This window comes from Prunus mume, linkage group LG1 (genome assembly GCF_029339155.1).
Source record: "Prunus mume cultivar Tortuosa linkage group LG1, ASM2933915v1, whole genome shotgun sequence".
NCBI classification, from domain to species: Eukaryota; Viridiplantae; Streptophyta; class Magnoliopsida; order Rosales; family Rosaceae; genus Prunus; species Prunus mume.
In genome coordinates, this window is record NC_142698.1 from 7,055,436 (window position 1) to 7,083,309 (window position 27,874).

Here is a 27,874-nt window from a genome sequence, read left to right on the forward strand (position 1 = left end):
CTCAAGTACTCCATTCAAGAAGGCTGACTTAACATCTAATTGGAACAACTTCCAACCCTTTTGTGCTGCAAGTGCAATCAAAGTTCTAATTGTATCTAACCTTGCCACTAGGGCTAAGATTTCATTATAATCAATACCAGGTTTCTGAGCATACCCTTTAGCTACAAGCCTAGACTTGTGTTTTTGAACTGTTCCATCCAAATTCAGCTTGGTTTTGAACACCCATTTGACTCCTATGACTAGTTTATCTATTGGCGTTTCCAACCAGCTCCCAAGTTCCATTCTTTTCAATAGTTTCAATCTCAGCATCCATTGCTTCCTTCCATGCTTTGTCTTCAACAGCTTCATAATAAGTTTCAGGTTCAATAATGGTCATGTGACATCTTGCATAGATGTCCTCCAAACTTCTCAGCTTTACTGGTGAATTGTTTGGAGTTGAGCCTTGACTGGTACCATTGTCATTGCTTTCAGGGACATGTTCATCATCTGAGCTTAATTGATTTAGAGTTGGTGAATCAATGCTGTGAGTTTCATGAGAGGTTTCTTCTGTTTCATTCATCTCAGAATTTCCATTTTCAAAGATGAGAGGCATGGAGACAGTTTTAACTTGCTTGATGTCCCAATTCCAGGATTTGTTCTCATAAAAAACAACACTTCTTGAGAGTATGATCTTCTCAGTTTGAAGATTATAGATCTTGTAACCCTTCTCACAGCTGCCATAACCCATAAAGACTCCTTTGCTTGCTTTGTCATCAAACTTCTGTCTAAGATTTGATGGAATATGACTGTAACAGATGCTTCCAAACACTCTCAGGTGTTTTACACTTGGTTTTCTTCCTATGAAAGCTTCAAATGGAGTTTTGTGCAGAATTGAAGTGGTATAGCACATGTTTTGCAGATACACAGCAATACCAACTGCTTCAGCCCAGAACTTTACAGGAATTTTCTTCTCAGTCATCATTGATCTTGCCATTTCACAAATGGTTCTGTTTCTTCTCTTAGCAACCCTGTTTTGTTGAGGTGAGTAAGGCAATAGTCAGTTGCCTCTCCATGCCAAGATCACTGCAATACTCAAGGAATTCATGTGAAGTGTATTCTCCACCTCTGTCACTTCTTAGTTTCTTTAAATTGAATCCACTTTGTAGCTCAACAAATGCTTTGAACTTTTTGAAACACACTTATCACACTTGACTTGTTTCTGAGAAAATATACCCAACACATTCTTGAATAGTCGTCAATGAATGTGATGAAGTATTTATTTCCTCCAATGGACTCATTTTGCATTGGACCACATACATCTGTGTGTATTCAACTCAAGTGGATTCTTAGCTCTCCAAGGCTTCTCATTCTCAAATGGTTCTCTGTGGCTTTTACCACACACACAGCCTTCACATACTCCTTCTTTTTATGAGAAATCAGGTAAGCCTAACACCATTTGTGTTTGCTGCATTTTTTTCATGCTTGCAAAGTTCAAATGCCCCAATCTTCTATGCCAAACCCATGGATCTTCTTGTATTGCTGCTTTCATTCCCATTGAGCAGATAGATTCCATAGACAATGGAAAACATCTATTTCCAGCCATTGCAACTTTGGCAACAACATTATCAAGGCTGCGGTCATCACATATTAATGCATAGTTTCCTCCGAATAGAATGTAGTACCCATGCTCCATCATTTGTCCTATACTCAACAAATTCTCATCTAGACCGGGGACTAGCAGCACTTCATTTATATATCTTCTCCCTTTTCTTGTCTCAACTAAAAGTGTCCCTTTTCCTGTGGCTTGAACAAGATCACCAGTACCCATTTTCACTTTGCAAGTCATTGATCTATCAAGATTGATCAATAAAGACTCTTGAGAGGTCATGTGGTTGATGCACGCACTGTCAACAAACCACACAGACTTGCTTGATGCAATTGAACTTGCATGACAAGCATAGAACATTGTTCATGTGGTTACCTCTTCCTCCTTTGCACAGTTTGCAACTTGTTTGCCATTGTCACAGTCCTTAGTTAAATGACCAAACCTATTGCATTTTCCACATCTAGGTTTGCCTTTGTGCCTGCACACACCAAAATGAAATTCTGACAAACTTGGCACTGTGGTTTCACACTTCCTTGACTGCTACTTCCTTGCTTGTTTTGTGAATTGAAGCTGCTGTTCCAATTCCCTCCAGAGCCATTATTCCAATTTGAGCCATTATTGTTGTTAAAGTTTCCACCTTGAGACCAATTTGAGCCCTTTTTGTTTTGTCCTTGCCATTTTTGATTTTGCTTTCCCTGAGAACTTTTGTTAGCTCCAGAAGCTTGATTATTTCTAACTCTAAGACTGCTAAAAGCTTTCTCAGTTCCTGCCAACTTATCCCTTTCATCATGCAAATCCTCTCCCTTATCAGAGACTTTGACAGATGCAAGAATTTCTTCAACTCTAATAGTGTCAAGGTCTCTAGTTTCTTCAATGATTGACACTATGGACTTGTACCTCCTACTTAGACTCATCAACAATTTTTGGACAATCCTTTTCTCTGATACATCTTCTCCTAGAGATTTCAGGTTGTTTACAATTTCAAAAAATCGAGCCAAGTAGTCATCCAGAGATTCAACATCATTCATTCTCAAATATTCAAAATCAGCTCTAATAGCTTGTAATTTCACAGCTCTTACCTTTTTATCTCCTCTGAACTCTCTTCTCAGAATTTCCCAAGCACCTTTTGCAGCCTTCTCATTTCTGATGCAAGGAAAGAGTTCATCTGTTAGTGCTCCTTGAATAAGACTCAAAGCCTTGGCATTTTTGATCTTATCTTCTCTGGAGATAGTAGGTGCTTCCACTAGAATTTGCTCAGCCTCACTCTCTTCATCTCCAGAGCCTTCAGAGCCTGCTTCCTCCTCAATAATCGGCTGTGGTTGTACTCCAATCTCCACTACATCCCATAGATCATATGCTATGAGAATAGTCTCCATTTTTACTGACCAAAAATCATAGTTTGCACCATTAAACTGTGGAGTTCGTAAATCTCCACCTGCAGAACCTGATCCCACCATTTTGATGTGAGTCTTAGTGAACCACACAATAAAAGAGCAACCTTTATCCCTTATAGAGATTTTAGGAAAACCCCCTTTCTCACAGCTCACGCCCCTTCTCGAAATCGACCAGGAGCTCGATATCATGTTAGAATTTGGTATTTAGCTTGCTAGTTTTAGTGGACTGGTTTACAGAACAAATAAAACCTTTTGTAAGCAACGTATGCAGAGGACAGAAAAAACTCAGAGAGAATGAGAATGATTTAGTATATTTTTTTATGTATTGCATCAGAGCCAAAAAACACTATATGCATGACACAAGCTGCCAAAAAAACAGATCCTAAAAAACTAGGACACAAGGACTCATCTTCCAGCCATTCAAGGTCATTGGAGGCTACGATTCTTACACCTAGGCTAGAAATCGTTACAGCAGAAAGGACTATGACAGCTGTAGAGTTTCTCAAAATAGTAAGAAAACTAGCCGTTGGACATATCCTATAACAACTATTACTATAAAAGGAAAGTTGCAGAGCCCACTCGAGATTTATGGGGGTCACACCACCATGCTTACTTCGATTTGACTACCCATTGCCCCGATCTTCATCCATCTTCCTCGATTGGTCAACTCCTCCTATAAATATTAAGCTCAAGACTACGTTCAAGAGGTTAACACTAAACCAAAAGCCTCCCACGGAGCAAATTATATTTTCTGTAATGCACTTTCAATACCTTTATTTGCTTTCTTAGGAGTAGTGGTAGACTGTAAGGAAAATCCATTCATCAATATATCATACAACCCTTGATTTTCAAGGCGTTGGAGCACCACCTCTGTTATCGCCTCACTCACCCCATATATCATACAACCGTCGCTCTCTGCACCACCTAAAACCCACCACCAACAAACTACTGCCGAGATTCAAGGCTACTATGCGCACAATCGCTTAACATCTCACGATGCAACGAGATTTGCGACGGACCAACAATTTACGTAGCTATTAACCAAAACAATAGATTGATTTATGAGCTCTACAAAATTTTTTGAATGAAGCTAAACATAAATTGATCATATGATTGAGTGAGGAAAAATTGACCTTGTATAAGCATTTGCATCTCGTTTTGAGAACTTCGAAATTTCCAAGTGGTCTTGTTCTTGGTTGAGGCCCAAGAGCAGATAACGCCCATCAAGACATGGTGTGAACGATGAAGCCAAAGGCTTCAACAGCTTCAATCCATATCTCGTCAATTCTAGTTCTCAAGCACTGACGCTTGGACCAAACAGAAAACATATGAAACCCAAAAAAGTTTTGGGGAATTTAGAATTTGGGATTCCTTGGAGGGACTTGGACAAAATGAAAAATGGGATGAAACCCACAAAGAGTTTGTGGAGTTTGGAATTGGTGGTTGCTTGGAGGAACGCAGTAATTGAAAGGGAGACTTTGGAAAAACACAAAGGAGAGAGAAATTTTGTAAAAGAAGCCAAAATGGACAAAATTGCCCTTATTTATTTTTGGATTTCCTAATGAATCCTTTACATTTGCATGTCTTTGATTTGAAAGTTGAGAGGTTTTTCTGTCTTTTTTGAAAAAACTTTGGCTTTTTCCAAAAGTGAAATTTTTTTTTTTGCTAAAACCTAAATTTACTTAATTTTGGAATGGGGGAGAAGAAATCAAAGGGAGGGGGTTTGGATCTCATGATTTTTTCTCTCTCTTTTTCTTCAATTATTTTCTAATTTTGTATTTATTTTAACCCTATTTTATTTGTTAATTATGAAAATTCGTATTTGCTCCTAAAATTTTGGTTACATTTAACAGAAAATGTAACAGTTGGATCAAATGGGCGATTAAAATAAAGTTTATGTACTATTTAGACTAATAATTTAATTTATGAGATTAAAATGTAAATAGTATATAAGTTTGAGGACCATTTGAAGTAATTTATCCTAAAAAGTATACTAATAGAAATAGGGAAATAACTGGGCTGTGTAAAAAAAAAAAAAAAATTAAATAAATGGGCACAAATGTAGTTTTTGTGTTTTAGCGTTGTTACATCTGTCAGATAAAGACACAATTATTTGCGTCTACACAAGTAAATGATCTTACTTTTTCTGAATCATTTGTCAGATGGTATTTATCATTTACATTAAATTGACATTTGGCACAACTCTTTGTGTCCAATAAAAGTTTGTGCTTTATGTAAATTCATTTGACACAATTATTTCTGTTTTATACAAAAAGAGCCCGAATAAAACTTATTTGTGCTCAATGTTAGAGAAAAGGGCACCATACCTATATTTGTGCTCTTAAGTTTGTAGTTTTTGACCAGTTTTTCAGTAGTGCATAGACGGTTTTGATCATTGAAATACAATATGAGATAGGATGTTCGTGAATAAACTTAGTTGAGGGATATATATATATATATATAATATTATTTTTCCTTTTATCAAAGTTGATTGTGGAGTGTTTTTATAGGCTTGGTTTTATTGGCCTACGTACTATTAGTGCATTACTTTAGCATAGTGGCATTTTCTTCACTGAAAAGAGCGTTTTGTGTAATCTTAATTTCAGATCAATTAGGTTGGCTGGACTACTATACTAGACATTTGAAGGATGGATTCAGTATGATGAATATCAAGATCTTTGTTCTACTAAGTTTATTATTCATATAATACATTCACTTAACTTTTTTGAGCGACCATAGTCTTTGTTCCTCATATACTTTAACATTGAAATCCTGTTTTTTTAAAATTTTTTTTATCAATCACAAGAATTCTATTTGATTGATCACATTTTTTTATTTATAACACTTCATTTTGAAATGTTTTTTGTTTGATCGATCACTGCTACTTAGCTCAGTTCATTTTGTCCCCCAAAGAAGAAGATTTACATATCACATTTATGAAAAGGATTTTAATTAAGACAATTTTCTTCAACTATAAAAGTCTCTTTTTAGCAAAGGGCTTGTAGTTCAAGTAATTAAGAGCATTTATCCTTGCACCCGAGTTTCGGTTCCCCCTCGTCCAATAAGATTTTGTGGAATTGGATATGTTTTCCCTTAGCATACCTCAGATAATCAAATCTGACATTAGTTGATTCTCACACATATTGTATTTCACTTGTTTGGATTGTGGATCTGAATTATTGAGTCAATGGGTGTTACTTGCAGCTAGCACTTGTTTTGATTAAGGAATATCTGATTTTGAAAATGAAGTCAGTTTGGGTTTCATGACTTCTTTCCTTTTATAGTTTTCACATAGTTGAAATCACGTCCATAATCTGAGTTTGTTGTTTCAATTAAGCAATCAAGTCTACTTAAAGGAATCGACATTTTCTCAATCAGCATTATAATTCTTTCTCTGCTCCTATCAACTACTTGATGATATTGCACTATGAAGAGATGGAAGAATCTTTTGCAAGGTGAACAATTGCAAACTTATAGCTTATAGATTATTGTTTTGGGTGTGTGGCTAGCAAACTGTGAGGTTCATTTTAATTCTTGTTAACCTGATTGCTTGGTGTCTAGCTCATTGCTGCTGCATGTGTATTCTGTTTTTCTTATTAAATTAGAAAATTTGATACATAAATTCTCATTAAAGAGTTCGGTTTAGGCCTCCGTTTAGGATTGCTTTTTTTTGGGCAAAAACATGCTTCACTTTAAAGTTAAGTAGTTTAAGGTGTTTGATAAAAAAAAAAAAATTCTGATTATTTAAAAAGTAGTGGCATTTTGACAACAACTTTTTAAAGCAGGATCTGAGTTGTTTTTCAAAGCTGCTTTCAAAAAAAGCAGAGATGAACCTTTAATGAATTTTTTAATTCCCAAAATACTATCATTCATTTTTTAAAATGACACCACATCCATTTCCACATCCTAACTCCATCACTTGCATCACCACATTCACTACCACCACCACCACACTACCATAGCCATCACCACCACCACCACCACCACGACGCTACCATAGCCGCCACCACCACCACTCTTCATCACCACTACTACCACCACATGATTAGTAACATAACACTTTCAACATCATGTCTATTTTAGTCATTAATCCACGAATTTGGTGTATTTGATCTAAGTTCTTTGACTTTTGTGCCGCATTGGCTTTCCTTTTTCAAATTTCCTAATTTAATCATTGTTTTTTCTTTTTAAAATTATTAATTTTGTTTTAATTATGCCCTTATATTTAAATCGGATAAGAGTGATTTATATAATTATAATTAGCTAATTAATACAGTTATTGATGATTGCAATTCATAAAGGGTAATAAATGAAATTTAGGCCATAATTACTATATTTGACCTTTTAAATACGTATAACTTGAATTTATTCTAGTCTATCAATTTGAATTTTTCAAATCCTATCTTATAAAAAAGAATTGCTATAAACGTGCTAGAGGCTCTTTGGTGTAATGTTGATGTCATTCAATTTTTTATCTACCAAGGGCATATATACCTTACCATAAGGTTAACACAACACACAAAACTTAAATAGGTAAGGTACCTATATGCTATACATACACCTATAGTCCAGGTAATTAAACCTATAAACCACCTCTAGTCCACATAATTAAATTCATAAATTACCTCTAGTCTAGGTAATTAAACCCAGAAGCGACCTCTAGTCCACATAGTTATAACCATAAATTGTATTTAGTCCAGGTAATTAAACTCATATAATACCGTTGGTATGGATCTTTAAACTCATATAATAAGTCTGCCCCAGATACTTAAAGTCAAAAAGTACCTATCTAAAAAATTATAGAAAAATGAAAAAGAAACTCACACTTGCAAAACCGGTATACTCAACATCTGAATACTTTGAGATAAAATTCCATAAAAATTACTTTGTCAAAACCAAGAAAAAAACTATTACGTGGAAGACAACTAGTACGTGTATATATACACACACATATGTATATATATATATATATAAATTCTCTCATCCTGATGTCCACATTATTATTGTGCGAATGATATTGTAAATGAGTAATGTTACTCTTACCACATTTTGTATACCGCATTTCAATACCACATGATGTGGCACCTTACTTGGACATAACACCTCATTTAATTTCATTTTAAATTATCTTATTTTTCATTCATTTTGGTTAATATATTTAATAATTATTATAATAATAAACTTTGTTAGACTTCTCATATTCTTGAGTCCTCCTCCTCCACCACTCTTCGTCTCCCCAAATCAATTTTCTCTTCCCTCTTGAAAGTCCCTCTAAACCTTAAACCCTTCATCCTCCCTCCCTCCTTAATTTCCAGAACAAATGGAAAAAACATCACAAAAGATACAAAAGAGTAAATTAAAAAAACACAGCAGGATCAATGCAATTAATAGGAAAAGACCAATCATCCTAGATACATCTAAGAACTTTCAGCCATGAACAATGGCCCATAACCCTTAACATGATATAGACATTTTTCTTCCTTTCGACTCCTTTAATTTCAATGAAACAATTAGATAAAATCATTCTTTATAAAGCAAAAAGGAAAGAAAAGATGGTTTGCTAGAAATCAACTAAGAATCAACTAAAAGAATGGAGACGTGTTGGAAGGACAAGAAGGGAGGAGGCATATGGAGTGGCGAATAAAATGTAAGATCTAATATTATTTTTTACCTAGGGTTTTTAATTGAAAGATTCGTAAAATGAAATTTAATGAGGTGGCATGTCCAAGTAGGTGCCACATCATGTGGTATATGTTATACATGCAAAGTAGCATTATTCATTGTAAATAGGGAGGAAAGTAAGGGAGGGATAGTAGAACAATACATGGCATCAGCATGGTAATAACATCCGGACATTTGCATAGGAGAATTTCTATATATTATACCGTTATTCTCACATCTAAATGTCTGCATGTTATTATCGTGCAAATGCCATTGTAAATAGGGAGGAAAGCAAGGAGGAGTAGTAGAAAATATATGGCGTCTACACAGTAATAACGTCCGGACGTCCGCATAAGAGAATTTCTATATATATATATATTCTATTATTTGGATGTGCACACGTTATTATCATGCATATGTCATTGTAAATAGGGATGAAAGCAGGGAGAAGTAGTAAATAGGGTTTCTAGGTGAACATTTCTTGTGTGTTGTCTTGACTTTTATGACTAATGATATGAAATATATGTTATCTTCTAAAATGTTGATGAATGCTCACACACCCTTCACGCTAGTTGTTGCTAGCACATGTGATATTCTAGATTGACGGGTCCTTTTGAGTGCGTAGGTTGTCATTTAGTTATTTTCTAGGTTTGCAGGGGTTTGAGAATTGATTGTTGGTTGGATGTGGTTTCTATTGTGTGTTTTTAGATCTATGGCTAGTTGTTGACTAGACATATATTTGGTAGGATTACTTTGTTGGTCTAGTTTGTGGTAAGCTAGATTACCATTTAATTTTACCCCTTCAACCTAAGTACCAATTTCAATTGGTCTTAGAGCTCCGACTTTTAATGCAAATAGAGAGATCCTAGGGGGAATGTTGCTGTTTAGGTGGTGGTGTTACCATGGGAAGGGAAAGAGTTGCAAGCTCTTGCAACTCTCCTCCATAGTTTGATGGCAATAATCATGATGCATGGAGAAAAACTTTGAGATATTTTTTGATGCACTTGATGTAAAGTAAAGTAGCTCTATGTTTGCTAAGGGCCAGTTTGGTAATCGAGTTTCATTAAATAGAAGGTTAAAGCTCAGATTACATCAAAACAAACTCAAATAATTGAGTTCACACCAAATATTAAGAGCAAGTCACATAAGCTACAACTAGTAGGAGTAGCGCTAACCATAATGCAAGCAATAAGTGTAATTTGCACTTTAAGGACATATCAAACTCCATAAGTGCCACTGAGGGTAAACAATGGAAGAGACATTCATGGAGTTAAGGAGCCGATGAGAATGGTTTAAACCATATGATAAGACGCAACCACCAATGATGAGGAGAGAAAATGCATTGCAAAAAAGTGTAAACACAGCACCCGAAAAAACAAAACCAAAGCCTTCACGGCCTAAAAGAGAAAACAAGTTAAGCTTAAATAAAAATAAAAAACGAAAGAAAGAAAAAAGAAAAGTAAACGGCTCTGCACCGTTCCAAAGTATGAATTGGGGCTTGAAATCATGCGCCGTATTGTGGGCAATTGCTGAGCTGAGTATTGGCATTTTTGGGCACAACACAGCCCATGCATAATTACTTTCTTAATCTAACAATGGCTTCTTTAAAAAATGTAACCATTCACCCTTTTTTTTTTTGATAATATTTTTCTTTCTATTTCAGTGAAGCTAAATAACAAAATAATTAAGTTTGAAGGGCGGATTACAACTTGCAGGGAGTGACTAAATTTTTATGAAAAAAATTGAACATATTCAAGTGGCACCGAATTACACTGTTATATATTTGAACGCAAAGGACAGTCCCATTTAGGAATTTTTTTTAAGTATATATAGCATAAATGAACTTAACCAAGTTGGTTAGACCGGATGTGCTCCCCACTCTATATTCAAATTCGAATCCCCCACTCTGTAGTTTAAATTAGATTGAAAGTAGAATATCACTTATAATATATATATATATATATATATCAAAACACTACATTCTAATATAATGAGGGTAAAATAGTAAAAACTAATTTGCTAAATTACAAAATAAAAAAATAATTTGCTGAATTACCACTACTAGAAAAAGGCTCAACAGGGACTCCTTTATTAGAGACTGAAATAAAAACAGTCTCTACAGAATGCTATTAGGGACTATTAATAGAAACAATCTCTATAAAATTATATTAGGGACTGACTTAATAATTTTCCATGACTAATAATTTTAATACAAATTTATAAATAAACCCAATCATAAACATGTATTTATAAAAAAACTCAAGCACTATTTAAACATAGAAACACACCCAAAATCAACCCCAAAGTCAACTTTTTGGGTGTGTTTATAAATGGGTTTTGAGTGTGTGTAATGATGGGTTTTGGGTGTGTTTATAAAGTGTTTTGGGTGTTGGGTTTTTTTATAATTTCAACCTCCATTTTGGGTGTTTTAGTGAAACTCCCTAATTTTAAAGAGTCTGAAATCCGTGCCTTCAGTATTAGAATAATTATATATAATACTTTCATGTTAGATATATATTAGAAAATAAGGCACTGATAAATTAATCAGTGCCTAAGAACGGATCAACATAAAAACTTAATTAAAATTTTAAAAATATATAAATAAAAGACTCATCATACCAACTTTTAAATTTTAAAAAAAAAAAACCACTCTCAGATACGGAAGTGCGTGTGAAGAGGTTAATATATATAAAGCAAAAAGCAGAAGAATGGTAAAACATTTAAAATACCTACAAATGCCCTTAGTTAATGCAAATATTAAAAATTGAAATTATTAATTAAATAAGTATAACATGATAAATTCACACTTTTTCACATTAAAAAAAATTAAAATTAAAAGAAAATTCAGATAATATATCTTATTTTGATGAAACACAACTACCCATTATTATTTTTAATTCTAAAATAAATTTTAAAATTTTTATATAAAAAAAATCTCATAGGTTCACAAGTGCGTGCGCAGAGACAAGTACCAACTAAGTGAAAGTATACGTATACCAAAATGGCTTTCCTCCTTTTTATTTGCCCACTATCTCTCTCTCTCTCTCTCTCTCAAATTATTATTTTCTTAAGAACATCAATAGTGGAGGTTGTATAATAGGGTGTATGTTAAATATACATCACAATCACTCTCAATAGGGAGGTGTAAACAAGTGTAAATTTGCATCACCACCCGAGATGCAAATTTAGATATATATATGTACATCTTTTTATATATATATATATCTCTTGCATGTGGGACCCAACTGAAAAAGGTGAAATAAAGTGGAGAAAGGTCAGCAAAAAAATTGCTCGACCAAAATTAATATGTGGGCCTATTTTTTGGTTGTCATGTCTCCCCCTCCAAAGGCTACATTGTTGGACCAACAGCTTTAATTTTCAAAAACAGCCAGCTTTAATTTTTTTGGGAGTTTCACTAAAACATCCAAAATAAGGGTTGAAATTATAAAAAAAAACACCTCAAAACACTTTATAAACGCACCCAAAACCCATCATTATACACACTCAAAACCCATTTATAAACACACCCAAAAAATATACAATTGTTGATTTTGATTTTGGTGTGTTTTCTATGTTTAAATAGTGTTTGGGTTTTTTTATAAATATATGTCTAGGATTTGATTTATTTATAAATTTGTAAATTTTTTTTTTGATGAAATCATATCTTCTTCGAATTTAAATATTTTTAAGTCTATTTGTTTCAAAAAATAAAATTAACCTAATACACAAAAAATTAATTTTATAAAGTTAACACAAAATAAAATTTTAGCATAAAGAACAACTTAAGACAAAAAAATCAATTATATATATTTAGATTTATATCTTTCTCATTGAAGCAAAAACTATATTTACAACTTCCCAAAAATGTATAAAGAGGATATAAAAGTAAGCCTTACACCCTCAAAAATACACCCCTACTGTAAGTGCTCTGACCACTCGTTTTACTTCCCAAGATTTCTATTGTTTCCTCCATTCTCTCTCTCTCTCTCTCACTCTCTCTCTCTCTCATATTTCCTCCTCTTTTCCTAACAACTTTCTTGAAACTTCTTTCTTTTTCTGCTTCAAATCTACATGCACCCCTTTTATCTATTAATTTTTTCTTCTTCTTATTCTCGTCTTTTTTCTTGGTATTGTGTGCTGGATTCTTGGTTTCGTTTCAAATTTAATTCTTGGTACAGTGTTTGTATGAATCTAACCCATTGTCTGGTTTCGGCTAGATCTGTGTTATATGTCTCATACAAATATTTCATTTGAATGTTTTTTCCTTAGTGACTCATGTTTTTTGTTTGCATGGTTTTTTTAATGGATATTTGTGTTTTTGAATTTTGAGGATTTATTTGTGTTTTATGTTTACTGCAGATGCGGTTAATAGGCTTAATGCTCTCAGGGGCAGAGGTGAATTTCTACTCCTTTTTCAACACTTTTGTGTTGTTGAATTTGATGAACTCTCTCATCCAGTTCAACATGCAAAGACTCTTCCAGTGTGTCTCCATAATCCATGGTCAGAAAAAATTCTTATCTCATCTTGACGGAGAACACAAGGTTTACAAGAGTGACGGTTTAACAAAAACCGATGAATGGTTTAACGACAACCGATGTTTAAGCATATTGAAACAATCAGATATTTTAAAAAAATCAGGTTTATGATTTTTCGGGACTGATAAGCATTCTGTACCCACTACTACAATTTTAGCTTATACCGACAACCTAATACTGTTCAAGGAGCAGTTTAGCCAGTACTAGGAGCCATTACTGGCAAAGTCTTTCGTCAGTACTGGTTTTACTGACGAGCGACAGCGCCAGCCCCTTTAAGGGCGGGAAGCCAAAATATTAAGCGCCCAAATTCGTAGACATCAGGAAGCCAAATTTTATCACTGACGAGTTGGTTTGCCAGTACTAGACTTAAGTATAATTTTTTTACTTAAACTTTCTCTTTACTTCCTTCAAATCGACTCTCTCTCTCGTTGACCAAAAAAGACCATATCTTCTCTCTCGTCTTTTTCTTTCGTTTTTGGGTTTTGCTCTGTCACTCACTCTCCCTTCCTCTTTTTTTTTTTTTCATTGAAGAAGAAATTGTTTTCTTCCTTAGAGCTATTGGAGTTAGAGGAATCATGTGGTAGTGATTTTCGTATCAGTTGGTTCAGATTGACAGAGAGATTCAATTTGGGGGTTTTCTTTGTTCTTTTCAGTTGGGGTTGATTCTCTGTTCTGGTGAGATTTCTGTTCCTATTTCTTTTATGTTTTTTCAAGTATTTGAGTATAGGCAATGACCCACGAATCCTTCTGATTAGTTTATAAATTAGAATACAAATTTTAAGATGCAGACATGGACGATGTACCAGTTGTATAGATGAAAGGCTGATTATATCCTTTGATTTTTTAAAGCTCTTGTTTCAATCTTTTATTATTTGTTGATGAAGTCTGGGGCTTGTTTGTTTGTTTTTGGGAGCTTTGTCTTCTGTTTTAGTTTCGTTTGGGTTGTGGTTCTGTTTTCTTTTTCTGTTGGGGTTCTGGTGGTTTGCCCTGGGGGATTTTTGTCCTCTTTCTTGTGTTTCTTTTCTTTCTTGTTCTTAATAAAATTGTTTCTATTAGGAAAAAAAGTATTGGGAGTATTTTGCTTTTATATATGTGTGAGTTGATATATTTTGGTGAATATGCGTACTTTATTTGTTTGTTATAACGTGGTCTACTTGTTTGGTGTTATTTCTTCTTTTCTTCAGTTCAATGAATGTGCAATTTCTTGTTTAATTTGGTTTTTCTTGTGAGTTGAAGTAGATGGTGTTGAGGGTCATCCAATGGAGAGACAATAGATTGTTTTGTATTGAAATGCTGAAGTAATAGTTTTTTTTTCCATTCATGTCTGATTAATTTGTTACCACTTTAGATGAGTAGTTCTGGAGATAGTTCACAAGAAGGGCTCAATGTTGACTTGGGGGATGGTCTAGAGGGAGATGGTTCTGCAAGTGGTACTGGGTATGTTTAAATCATTATATAAATATATTGTATGTGGGATATATGAGAAACTTATTACCTTTGTATTGAGCAGTTAAATTTAATTTTTCATGTAGGCAATGAGGCAAAGCAAGGTCGGGGTCAAGGGATATGCAACTAGTGTCTAAATAACATGAGAAAAAGTATCAGACTCCAGCAAACTTGATGTGTGGGACACTCTCGTGTTTCTTATTCCTAAAATTATTGAATACTTAGTGCATGTATGTGAGTTTATTAGTTATGTATTTTAGAGTTGATGTAAGACTACCTTATTGTGCATGCAGGGCACCATTGAATTTTGTCCTGAACAGCAGCCTTTGATTCATGTCTTCAAGGATGTATGTATAAATGAAGAATAATGAAAAATTGTGGAGAAGTTTCAAGAGTGATTTGAAGTTATTATAAACCTTTCGAAGGAAGTAAAAGACGGTGGCAATGTGGGGATTCTCGTGTAGACCCAGACCAGTGGCGGCTGTTGTTTGAACATTAGGAAAAATATGAGACTGCAGTACGTATTATTACACAACAGTCAATATATATATATATAATCTGTGCAATGATCAAGTATGTTTTGCTTTTGCGAATAGCAGGAACAAGCTAAATGAAATGCTGAAAATTGGAGTAAACAAATGTTGAATCACACATCTGGCACAAAGTCTTATGCTCGAAGCAAAGCACAATATGTAAGTTTATGATGCACTTGAATGTTTATTCTTTTTTCTTGTTCATTGTTCTTTATGTTCTTTTATTTGTTCAAGTATATGAAAAACTGAAATGTAGAGGTCCAGAAGACTAATTGTACAATTCATCATTGTAGATTTTATTGGTTTGGTTAATCTATGATGACCATAGAATTTGATGGAGAATGATGAACTGAATATGTATCTTTGTTTTTTGTTAGGCTGAAATGTAGGAAAACTTTAAGGGATTAGTTGAAGATGAATGTCCTGATAATTTTAGAATGGTGATTTCCCCACTCCACTCCTTTTTTATAACTAAAAAAGGAGTGTAAGTGGATAAAATAGGAGTGGGGAAATCATTGCCCTAATTTTAAGGCAAGAAGAAGAGCTTTAGGTTGGGCAACTAAAGTTTTGGAACTCTACTGATGTAGGCAGACCTTTGTAATATTTGGCTATTGTAAATTGTAATCCACATTGGTACTTTATATTTTATAAGAATGGTTGTTGTATCCTGTATGGTTCAATCTTTCAGTGTTGTACTTATAATTGTCATTACATTTTTAATATCAATTAAAAAAAATTTAGGAATGAAAAATGTGCAGATTATATTACAAAACAAAAGGCATTTGAAGGAAGTATATTTAATGGTGCATTAGCTCAGAAAAGAATTGAATTGACAAACAATCCTGGCATTTTTTACGTTGGTTTAGAAACAATCCTGGCGAATGTTTGGCCACTGGTATCGAAACAATAATCCTCACAAAAGCTTCTTTAATACTGGCCATTTGTTTTTCAGTAATAAATTGAAGTCACTTCTCAGAGACAAACCTGTACTGACGAATAAGTTGCAGAAGTTGGTCGGCATTAGTATTACTGGCAGGATATTTACTGACAAGCCTTATTTCCGTCGCTGCACTCGCCAGGAAGCCATTACTGACGAATTTTCACCAGTAATGAGGTTTCTACTGACCATAGACGGTTGTCAGGTATAAGCTAAAATTGTAGTAGTGACCCTTTTTTTTTTATTGATGAAATGTGGAGGTTAAACCCCAAAGAAACACTGAACTTTAATAAAGGAGATCTGACGGGCATGAGAGACTCCAAGCATGTCATCAACCAGCACATGATCACATGGGTATTATCAAAGAAGCAAATGCCCAGATCCAAATTGTAGCTCCATCTTGCAAGACAGTCAGCAAGATAGTTCTTCTCTCTGTATATATGATGAAACTGGTAGCTCTCAAACTGCCTTAAAAGAGTGTACAACAGTTATGCAACAGCGAGGGGATGAAAACGAGCTGAGTCCATTTCGATGGTGATTTTACTGACACCTTTATCCAAAGCCATTTTAAGTCCAAAGGCTAGACCCCAAAGCTCAGCTTCAAGAATTTGGCCAATTCCCAAGTTCACAGCAAATCCCTTAATCCAATTCCCAGAGCAGTCGCGAAGAACACCCCAGCACCAATATTCCCAGAAGCAGTTTTACAAGATCCATCCACATTCAGTTTAAACACTCCAGTATCAGGAAAGTTCCACGTCACAGAAATCTGCACTTTCTCTCCAGCAATATTATCACCACACGAAGCATTCCGTACCTTTCAATTCTACTGGACACGGATGTATTTAGAATGCATACTGGTTGGACCAGAATGTGGGACCCGTTGGAAAAATATGTCACGAAGATTTGAATTCCGTGTCATATTAGCAATAGAAGACCCATGTAAAAGACATTGTTAGAAGACAGTGCCAACCACTACATTAGCCACTGTTTTCAGTTCCCAAATAATGCAAAAGGGGCATGCAAAAGGGACTGACAGCCCTCCTCAGTGTCTTTTGGTCTTTTTTTTAGTAGTAGTGTACAAAAATTAAAATAAAAAAACTAATAATATATTTTTATTTCTTTTTATATGTCTATATTTAATTGATTAAACAGAAAGAAAGAATGTTTACATATAATAATAATAAATAAAATAAAAATTTGTAAAAAGTCATTTTTAAAATGAAACATAAATACAAATATTATGAAGAAAAAAAAATTCAATTGGCACACACGAAAAGTAACGGTAGCTGAGAAAAAAGAAATTTACTAGATATTATATAAGCATATGCTAAATGGGTAGAACCATAGTCTAAAATATCGATAATATCGACGAAATATTAAGGATATTATCGTTTTTTCGAATCACGGATATTTTGAAATGTATCTATGCACATATCGTATAAAATATCAAGAATATCTACGATAATATCGGAAAATATCGACGTCGATAATTTCGTTCACACTTCAGCAATATTTTATTATAATATCACTAAAATATCAAAAATATCGATACAATAAAAAAAAAAAAGAAAAAAAAGGGAAAAAAAACACACGGAATTCAATGTGTTTCCTCTTGTAAAATTAGTCATTCTTGGTTTGCTTCGTATTGTTGCGTTCAAGTGGTAGTTCTTTTTTGCTTCTGAATATTGAAACATGGACAGGCAATGAATGATGGACCTTACATTTCCAACCATGTCGCTTTCAGCCAACAGTCAATCAAGATGGTGGCAGGGCCATGGCACACTTGGTTGTCCTTATGGGCCTTTTACCTTGTCAGTTGCACTGCATGCGGCCCCACGTTTTCCGTATCTGCATAAGTGATGCTCTCAAAATAAGAGACATCAAGCATATACAACACCACAAACCACCCAATCAGAAAAAAAACATTTTGGTGAGTGTCACACTATGCTATCATATATCTTGGACAAATTACTTTGTTTTTTTTTTTGGGTGCTAAAAGACTTTATCTTTATGTTGAAGTCTTTGTAGTTCTGATTCAAGCAATCAAACAATGGCCAGCGAAGAACCTTCTCCAAACTAAGGGAAAGTAAAATAAAAATCTTCAAGTTTCAAGGAGGGTGAGGAACAAAGTATGGAAGGTGTGGGAAATAAATTTCATGATATTTGAGAAAGACCTGCTGTATTGGAAAACTAAGAAGAGAATGCCAACTGAGTCTTTTTGCACACTGATGTGGTGTGAGCCGAAGGGCCTCTAATTCGTGTCAGTCTTCGAGTAAGAGAATGCAAGATCAAAGTTAGAAGGAAACGTTATTGAACAGGCTAAATCACTCAATCCTTCTCTTGATGTCTATGATTGTGGGTTTCCAACCAAAGGAATGCAACAAGGCTACATATAGGCTGGATTGTCTGCCTTAGATCTAGATATTCCAATTCATAGGGTTTAAGAGTGGCCAGCATGACTTTATCCTTTGTTGAATGATGATAATATGCATGACCTATCATCTTAAAAAAAAAAAATACTTTTCTTGATTAAAAAAAAGAATGTTAAAATGATTTCCACTGAAAAAGATTGTTACAAGGTTATACTCTGCTGCTGACTGTTACAAGATAAGAGAGAATCATTTTTCAAACTAATGCCATGTGTCAAAGTGTTATTGGTAAAATCCAATGACAGGGATTTATCTGCAAGTTGAATTCGGCAATTAATGCAAACATGAAGCTTGGATATGAGATGAAGAAACCTAATGTGCAGAAAGTGCCTCGGTAAGAACATCAGGCCACTGAGCGTGACGAGGAAGAAATTGAAGAGAGGTTAATTTTCCTATTTTAATGCGCATTATTGACAACAATTGAGCTCATGATTTTCAGAGTAGTGTGTTTTTAGCCATCCAATTATTGTCATGCTGCATCATGAAAGAAGATCTTACAACATTGTGCTTTCTTCTTATGAGACCTACCATTAAAAGTTTTAAAATTATTTTTCCAATTGTAATTAATTACACGGAGAACTTAAGTGTGAAACTAACTAAGATATGAAAATGATAAGAAAACCAATATTTTGGCATAAAGTTGATGCAAAAAAGACTTTAGGTGGTAAAGGCTGAAAAATTAGTGAACTTCTTATACCCAGGCAGAAACCCCCAACCTGACAGTTAATAGTTTCAAATGAACATCGAATACTCTGTCCTAGAAAGTGAAGCAACTCGTAATTCTGAGATTCATTAGTTTAATAAAGATTACACTTCAGCTTATATACATACAACTCACTTAAGCTGAGATCATTACATTAAGTATATAAGCTGGGATGACTTGGCATCAGAAGCTAATGTAGAAACTCTATCAAAAAGCACCTACCTCTATCAACGTCAAATTGATGTCGCATGTATCATCTTCACCTCTTTCTGTAGGACAAATTTTAATTAACATGACATCCATCTGATGTATACAATTGAAAAACAAAAAGAATGACTTATCTATGATTGTTTTGTCTATAAATAGACGAAGCAAAATATGTTTGTGGGTAAAATTACCTTAATCCGAGCTTCATATGAACTGGAATTTTATTTAGAGATGAATTTTTACTTTGAGGCTAATTAGGAAGCCTATTTCTACAAGAATTTGGTGATCTCTAAATTATTATATAAAGCAAACTCTCCAACTTGAGAAGGGGTGAAGATGATATCAACCCTACGATATTCTTCCCCTAGAACTCAACCCTACGATATCAGTGTCTTATTTTATTCTATATGAGTGTTATGGTTGTAATTGAGATATGGGTTGTGAGGATCAAACACTTTGTTCACCTTTGTTCTTTGTTCATTCAATAGTGAAAATACCCAACACCCTGTGTACGTAGCCCAAATATGAGTGAACCACATAAATATCTTGTGTTGTTTAATTGGATGTTCTTGCTTAATTTCTAGGGGACCAAATTGGTTTGAAAAGATTGTCGGCCTTTATCTTGGAAAGGACATTTTCTGTTGAATCAATTTCAGGGATCAAGAAAAAAAAACAAACAAACAAACAAACAAACTGCAAATGACAATAAATAATAGAGGCATGCAAATCTTCTTGCAAGTGGCAGGACTAGCCAAAAATAAAAAATAAAAAAATTGACAGGCCAGAGGACCCTCCTCAATCAAGAGGGGCAAAACTAGAATAGAGAAAACGTGCCGAGATAAAGAGTAAAAGAATGGGTTACCCGCTCTTCTACGATTGGAAGTTTCGTTGAATGATGGATGGTGGTGAGTCGATGATGATGGATGGTGAGAAACCTCAAAATATGGACAAAACAAGTGGACCAAAATTCAGACCAATAAAAAAAAATGTCGACCTAAAAAAGGAGCAAAAGTGAATGAAAGCCCCAAAATATGGACAAAACAATTCCAAAATAAATAAATAAACAAATAAATAAATAAATAAATAAATATATATATATATATATATATATTCCCGATCTCTTGAATTACAGATCAAGAGATTTGTAGTCGTCATTCACTATTCATTCATTCTTGTATTTCTTTTAAGAAACTTTTTTGAGCACCGTTAGATTAACATCCGATGGTGAGAATTCTAAATCTCTTGGACCTTTGTGGTCAAGAGATCGGTGTTCTATATATATATATATATATATCACTTTTACTCCTTAGTTTGTTGAATTTTCACTTTTGTTCTTGTTAGTTCAGTTATGATAATTTGACTTACATAATTTGATATCCTTGAATTGTTTGATATTCTTACAATTCAAAGACACGTGTAAATTCCTGTTTAATTTCATGACGGAGTAAGTATGTGTCATTGATGTGCATGTGTGTTTTGGACAGAATTAGAATGAAATTAATAGAATCTCTCTTCATTTTTCTGACCAAAAAAGAAAGCAATACATGTGGTGCTTATTTGGGAATTGTGGAGGAAATGAAGATTTTCTGTCGTTTGCGAGAAGATGATCGATCGTAAGTGATTTTACAATCATTTTTGAAAACGATTTATTATTTTTATTTTTCTCCTTATTTATTTGTAGTTTTGTTTTCAAAATATTATCAAATCAGAAATGTACAACAGTACAACTTTACACCCAGCCAAAGAAATCGACATCTATATGACCAATCACAATCATCATTATTAGGTTGAACAAATAAAATGGTCATTTTTACTTATTACTCACATATATTTAATAGATCTAATTGAATATCTGAATTTTGTATACAGAGGCGGACCTACAGAGGCATAAGGAGGAGCAGTTGCACCTCCCCTTGCCTTAAATCCTGTGAAAAGGCTGGATTATGCACCTCTGCTGGTCCTAAGATTCTGCATCTAAGGTGTGTTGCAGGGGGTTTCAAAACGAGGAAGATGACTTGGGCTTTCTGTTTTCAATTTTTTGCAGAGCAAACGATGTCGTCTTTGTTATCCTCCAGCTCAGAAGGTGTTTAATGAAACGGGGAGTATTGATTGATGCAATTCTGACTTTCGGCAAATTACCACTTTAACCATCTTAGTATCCTCTAGCTCAAAAAACGTTTTAATTATCCCATAATCAATTAACCATGTGAGCAAATTAGGATTCCCTTCCATCTAGAAAACCCACAACCCAAATCTCTCGAAGATTTCTTCATTGCAAATTTAAGTGTTGATGGGTTAGTCTTGAAGATATATTTTATGAGGTAATATTTCTTGTGGCTTTTATAAGTTATTATTTCTCACTTTTATATTTTTGGATTGCTTATTCTGCTTAGATGAATAAGTACGTATATCTAATTACATTATACTCATTATTATGGGTCAATATTAATTAGTAAATTTATAAATTTTTCTTGTCAAAACAATTGATGCCTCAAAAAACATACTCCTCACCGTTCAAAATTTTAGCTAGCGCCTGCTATGTATTCAACTAAATGTCTCAAAGAGGTTTCCATGTTTTGTTTGTACTGTTATTTTTTTCATCAATTATGAGTGACATTAGTATTATTTAAATTCTAAAGATAATAGTTGTCTAAATTTTGTTTTCAAATTTTTAGTCTTTTAAAAATTGCCCATTCTCTGAAAATTCTCTAAGTCCGCCATTGTTTGTATATATTTATGAGGATTTTACGTCAATTATTTTCGTCTAATTGTAATTGTGGATCACACAAAACTTATCTCTTTTATTAATTAAAAAAAAAATTACACCCGAGAAAGAAAGAAAAAGAAAAGGAGAAATGTTATACCTTTTGTCTTCCCTTTGTATGGAGGGCAGAGATGCACGTACGCAAGAGTATTTATATATAGATACCTTTGTCTGCATATCATATTGAGACCCTTTATTAGGCAAGTGGTGTCTGGAGGCTTCGACAAGTGTGTACGACGTATCCCCACGAAATGGAGGGTAATAATTTGTTGAGAGTGAGAAAAGGTGCATGGACTAGAGAGGAAGATGAACTTCTCAGGCAATACATTCAACAGTACGGTGAAGGCAAATGGCATCAGGTTTCTCTCAAAGCAGGTATTATTATTATTAGTTGGAAACACTGCTTGCTTGGTCTTTTTCTGTATGCACGACGTGACAAAGTGTAATTTATTTATTCGATTGTACGAGCGAGTCAGAGTAAGGAGGCAAGTAATTTTTTTAACTAAATTTATATCTGTACTTATAACTGGACTTATTCAAGAAAGAAACTAAGGGGCTCGTTTGATAATCATTTCAAATTTTATTTTTAGTTTTTATTTTTTATTTTTTGTGCTAGGGTATAGAGAAAGAAGAGGGAGAATGAAAGTGAGAATAAGAGTGGAGATGAGATTGAGAGGGAACACGAGGGTGGAGGATGGGATGGATGAGTAAACAAAAGAACAATAACTAAAAACTGAAATCTTTTTGAAATTGTTTTCACTTTTGTGACTCCTCCTTATCATTCTATCTCTCAATCTCATCTTGACTCCCATTCTCACTCTTATTTTCCTCTATTTTCTAGCACAAAAAATGAAAAATAAAAAATAAAATAAAAATGGTTATCAAATATGCCCTAAATTGTTTTTTGTGGAGAATGTAGGAAGATTTTATGTGTAAGTTTTATGAATTATACATGCAGGCTTGAATAGGTGCAGGAAAAGCTGTAGACTGAGGTGGTTGAACTACTTGAGCCCAAATATCAAAAGAGGAGATTTTACAGAAGATGAAGTGGATCTAATGGTTAGGCTTCGAAAGCTTTTAGGAAACAGGCAAGTACAATCTGATCTCTTTCGTAGCAAACTTTCTAAGTTGCTAGGAATGAAGGACTTTCTGTTCTTTTTGTTCGACATGTTTGTACTTTGCAGTTAAATCTAAGTACTTGTTACTCATCCTATAAAACACAGCCAAATTAATACATAACCCAACCATATAAATCTTCAATAGTAATATCAAAATGAAAAAAAGAAAGAAAAAAGAATACCACAGCCAGAAGGAAAAGTAATATGACAAATTATGTTATTTACTCAATATGATATATATAGAGTTTTTCTATTTAAATCCCATACTTTTCTTTGTTCACCGCAATACTTAAATCATTAAGCTCTTAAGTTTTATTATTATGTAACAAGACAAAAAATGTAATCCAACTTAATACTTAACTCTAGTTAATCTATACACACACCCCACCACTCTTCATATTAAGTTTAGAAAAACACAAACTTTTCTACACCCTATTACCAGAGATATGTCTGATTATGATTTTGCCAATATGGAAAATCAAAATACTGCAATAGGATCACCAATTCGGACACCAAGGAAAATAGCTTTAATTGGTTTCGCATTAAGTAAAGCCTCCAAACCAAACTTGAAATAAGAATATGTCAATTGAAGGCTACAATCATCGTAGACATATCTCTGACTAAATTTTCTTTTAGGATGCCATTTTGTTTGATAATGGTAACTTACATATTAATTTAACTGTCAATATTTCTCTATCAAAATCTCCTATTTTATTCTCAAATTTTTAATAATAATAATGGTAATAAAATAATACTGTTAGACATTTGACAACCGTATTTTTATTTGTGAGGTTAAGGTGAACTTAGAGTGGTAAGGGGCAAGATAACCGGTTGTAGGGTGTGGGGTGTGAGGTTGATGAGTTTTTCATTTTATTTTTTCTGCTAGGTGTGTATTTAGGGATAGTTTGGGAAGATAGTGAGGTTTTCTTAGAAATTGTCAAAATTTGAATTAGAAGTTGAGCTAAACTTAGAATATGGAGTGAACATAGAGAAGTACGGGGTTTAAATAGAAAAGGTCTATATTATAGTAGCATACAAGGGATTAGTATGTAGTGGACTAGATTTTGATTCCATGGTACTTAATAAGATATTTATTATGAATAATGTTACTTTTACCATATTATGTGGCAAATGAGGTGGACAACCACATCAATTAAAATTATTTAACATTTTCTTTTCTTTTATGATTTGTTAACCACTTTAAAAAAACTGTTAATTAAACTTTTTATTTATTAAAATACATTTTATTGATTTAATTGATGTGACATATAATATGGACATGCCACATCATGTGGGATAAAAATATGGTAAATGTAGCATTTATTATTATCAAATCTGATAGCTTGTTACAGAGTGAGGGAGAGAGTTGCGTGGAAGAATAGAGGGAGGGAGGGGGAATGGAGAAAAAAAGGGGAGAGAGAATTGGGATGTGTGCTCTGGGCCCTTTATCAATTTTTTCTTTAATTCTCACATAAAAGTTAACCAAGGTTAACGATAGGACAAATGTCATCCTTTAAAAATGGTGGTGAACATACAACTTTGGTTAATGATGTGAGGAAAAATGCTCATTTTTTAACTATGGCAAGCCCTTCAATAGGATAGCACACAACTCTTATTTGGGAAATTTCACAAATCAAATTTCTACGTTTTCTAGATATGATGTAACAAATTTTCAAGTTCTTATTAATTAATAGTATCAATCTTCGAACCATTCAATATATAACTAGCATATGCAATTTTTTATTTGACTGTTCTTTCTTACAACAAAAAAACGCTTCTAATAGCATTTGGCAAAAAGTTTAGAAGTGCTTATAGGTTATAGAAGTATTTTCTGGAGAAGCACCTGTTATGTGCTTCTTCAAAACACTTGAATTTCTTATGAATATTTCAACATCTTTATAATAAAAGCACTTATGAGCTAAAAACACTTATGAGTAGAAGTACTTCCTAAAGAAGCAGTCCCAAACGAGCCCTTAGACATGAACAAACAAAACATTGCAATCTAATCCCTTTCCTTTTATGACTTTTTGGTCTTTCCAAATTCACTTGTTCTAATATGATGTATTTTTAAAAATGTCTAAATAATATAATTTCTAACAAATCCTTTTTCTTTATGTATGCACATCATTTAGGTGGTCGTTGATTGCCGGAAGACTTCCTGGAAGAACATCAAACGATGTGAAAAACTACTGGAGTACCCGACTAAGGAAAAATAAGTCTTCTAGGGCCGAAAATGATAAAACCCTAGAAACAACAAAGACAGTAATATTAAGGCCTCAACCACGAACCTTCTCCAAAAAGTCATATCGTTTGAGCAGCCCAGCTCCAACTTTACAGTATATTCAATTAAAAGAGAATTTTAACTGGCCATTGCCATCATCACCGCCTATAGAAAATGGAATTGATGAGTGGAAAAGCCAGTTAGCTGATACGAACAGTGTTGAAAGAGCAATGTGTTCTGGTTTTCAGTTGGAGGAAGATTTCTTCGCAAACTTTTGGGTTGAAAATATAGCCCAAAACACAGGAACTGGTGTAAATTCTGCAGACGAAGGCCTGCTGAGTAACAGTGACTTCTCTTCTCATCTTTGGAATTTTTCAAAAGAAAAATAGAGAGAGAACTAAGGTTTAGAGGGTCTATGTCTTCCCAGTAGAATTCTTGTGCATCTCTTTTTAAACATTTATTTCTGTTGAATTCTTTTGCATTTTAATATTCTGTAATAACATTTTAATATTTTACACTTGGTAGTCAAATAAATTGAAACGACTGACCCAAATTCCACTTTGGAATCCGGGTGAATCAAACTGACACCTAAAGTGCTGTGGTCGTAAATGACCAAAATGCCCGGAAGCGATAACACAAACTCGGGGCCCTATCTCGTGGCTGCGCCAGAATCAGAGGCTGCCTACGTACCCTTTTGAGGATCAAGCCACACGTAGTTCTTTCACCGCCCGACTGAATCGGTTCAATTATCCAGTAAAACAAACTCTAGGGTTGACGCTTGAGTATCCGACTCCCTTTACGATCCGTCAAATACTATACGATCCGGAAAACCTAGATCAACATACCAAGTTGACTACGATCCAACGGTTCAAACATATAGAACTCTGAAATTGCACACTAAAGCGAGATCCGTTCGGGTTCAAACGTTATCCGAAATAAGATCCGCGAAATCCTATACGCTCGTGAGGACTAGGAGATCACTCTAGAACTGACTGTGGTCCCCACCCTGCTGCCCACGGCCGCCACACGTGCTTTGGCGCGTGGTGCCTAAAGCGATAACGCCTCGCCGGAAAATCTCAACATCTCGGTTCAAGACTCCTATCCTAGGTAAAACACCCTATTTGGAACCACTTTTGTTCTTGGACCAACCCCAAAAAGTGGCCGGAAATGGCCGGAACAGTGACTCGAAAACCGGCTGAAACCTAACTCGTAAATCGAGCTATTTACGCTAGAAATTTCTGAAATCCTACCCAACCAGCAGCTAGAGCATGAAAAATAGCTAGAAAACCATACCTCACTCGTCCGATTTGGTGGCCGGACGACGGAGAACGAACGCTTGGAAGTTCTGTCAAAAACTGTCCAGCGCCGCCTGTTTCGTGGCTGTTTCCGGCGACTATGGCGGCGGATCATGGCGGCGAAGGGCTGGGGTTGGAAGAGGGAAGTTTCGTGGTTCATTTGGCACTGGTATTGCCTGAATCGGGGGTCGGAGCTGAGAGGAATCAGCGCAGAAAGTCGGCTCGTTCTGCTTCCGAAACCCAGAAAAATCTGGGTTTATAAAATTTGAAGTTCGAGATATTTACGGTTATGCCACTGAACTTCTTTTGCTCGTAACTCCTTCGTTACAACTCCGTTTTGAGTCCACTACATGTCTACGGACTCGTTTTATCGCGCTCTACGCAACAGTACAACTGGAATCCTCAAATTCCTTCCCGGTCAAAAAGTCAACTTTTAAACTAATAAAATATTCTAGGGGTATTTTAGTCTTTTTCTCAAATAAATTAATAATTAAATATTAATTTTGGGTTTGGGTTATTACATAAATAATATTCTAGTTTATCAACAAAAATAACTATTACACATATGCCCGAATTTATTACCATATACGTTTTTTATTTATGCAAACGATATTAGAGAAGGAGAGATTCAAACACAAGACCTCAAGTGTATGGCTAACTGCTCTTAACCCAACTCAATGCATGCATTTATTGAAAATTGAGTAAGTAGTTTCCTGGAGACTTATTTACTGTAATGCCCCTGAAACTTCGGTCAAATATCACTTTACCCGCACCGTTATCTCCATTAATAACTTTGTCAGTTTTGATGACGTGTCATGGTTATTTTAGTTTTTTTTTACTATAAGTGATGATGTGTCATGTGAATGTCCCATTTTTGTTTTTTTAAAATTGAATTAAATATAAAATAAAATAAAATAATTACTTGTTTAATTAAAAAATGTATAAATAAAATGGAAAATTAATAAATAATTTTTTTCCTTCTCTATGCTTTAAAAATAGGGAGCTTTAGTAATATACCCAAAATGGGACCTGAATTTATAAAAAA

The 27,874-nt window shown here is 34.2% G+C and overlaps 2 protein-coding genes and 1 long non-coding RNA gene across 15 annotated transcripts; 2 read left to right on the forward strand and 1 right to left on the reverse strand.

Moving 5' to 3' along the window:
• Positions 1–1,405: 1,405 nt before the first annotated feature.
• Positions 1,406–1,945, reverse strand: LOC148920879 (uncharacterized). Its single transcript, XM_089047316.1, has one exon. The coding sequence runs from the start codon at positions 1,943–1,945 to the stop codon at positions 1,406–1,408; it is 540 nt and encodes a 179-aa protein (XP_088903442.1).
• A 10,674-nt stretch (positions 1,946–12,619) lies between these two features.
• On the forward strand, positions 12,620–17,215 carry LOC148920880 (uncharacterized). 13 transcript variants are annotated; one of them, XR_016123331.1, is made up of 7 exons: positions 12,620–12,812; positions 13,000–13,035; positions 13,708–14,613; positions 14,709–14,800; positions 14,916–15,139; positions 15,222–15,314; positions 16,108–17,215. It is a non-coding gene; the product is annotated as an uncharacterized LOC148920880 (long non-coding RNA). The 13 variants fall into 13 exon arrangements; XR_016123332.1 differs by having other exon boundaries at positions 13,711–14,613; XR_016123335.1 differs by having other exon boundaries at positions 12,624–12,812; positions 14,525–14,613.
• Positions 17,216–22,379: 5,164 nt separating this feature from the next.
• LOC103343736 (transcription factor MYB1-like) lies at positions 22,380–26,042 on the forward strand. Its single transcript, XM_008247376.2, has 3 exons — positions 22,380–22,570; positions 23,154–23,283; positions 25,446–26,042. The coding sequence occupies exons 1-3, from the start codon at positions 22,447–22,449 to the stop codon at positions 25,921–25,923; spliced, it is 732 nt and encodes a 243-aa protein (XP_008245598.2). The 5' UTR covers positions 22,380–22,446; the 3' UTR covers positions 25,924–26,042.
• The last annotated feature ends 1,832 nt before the right edge of the window (positions 26,043–27,874 follow it).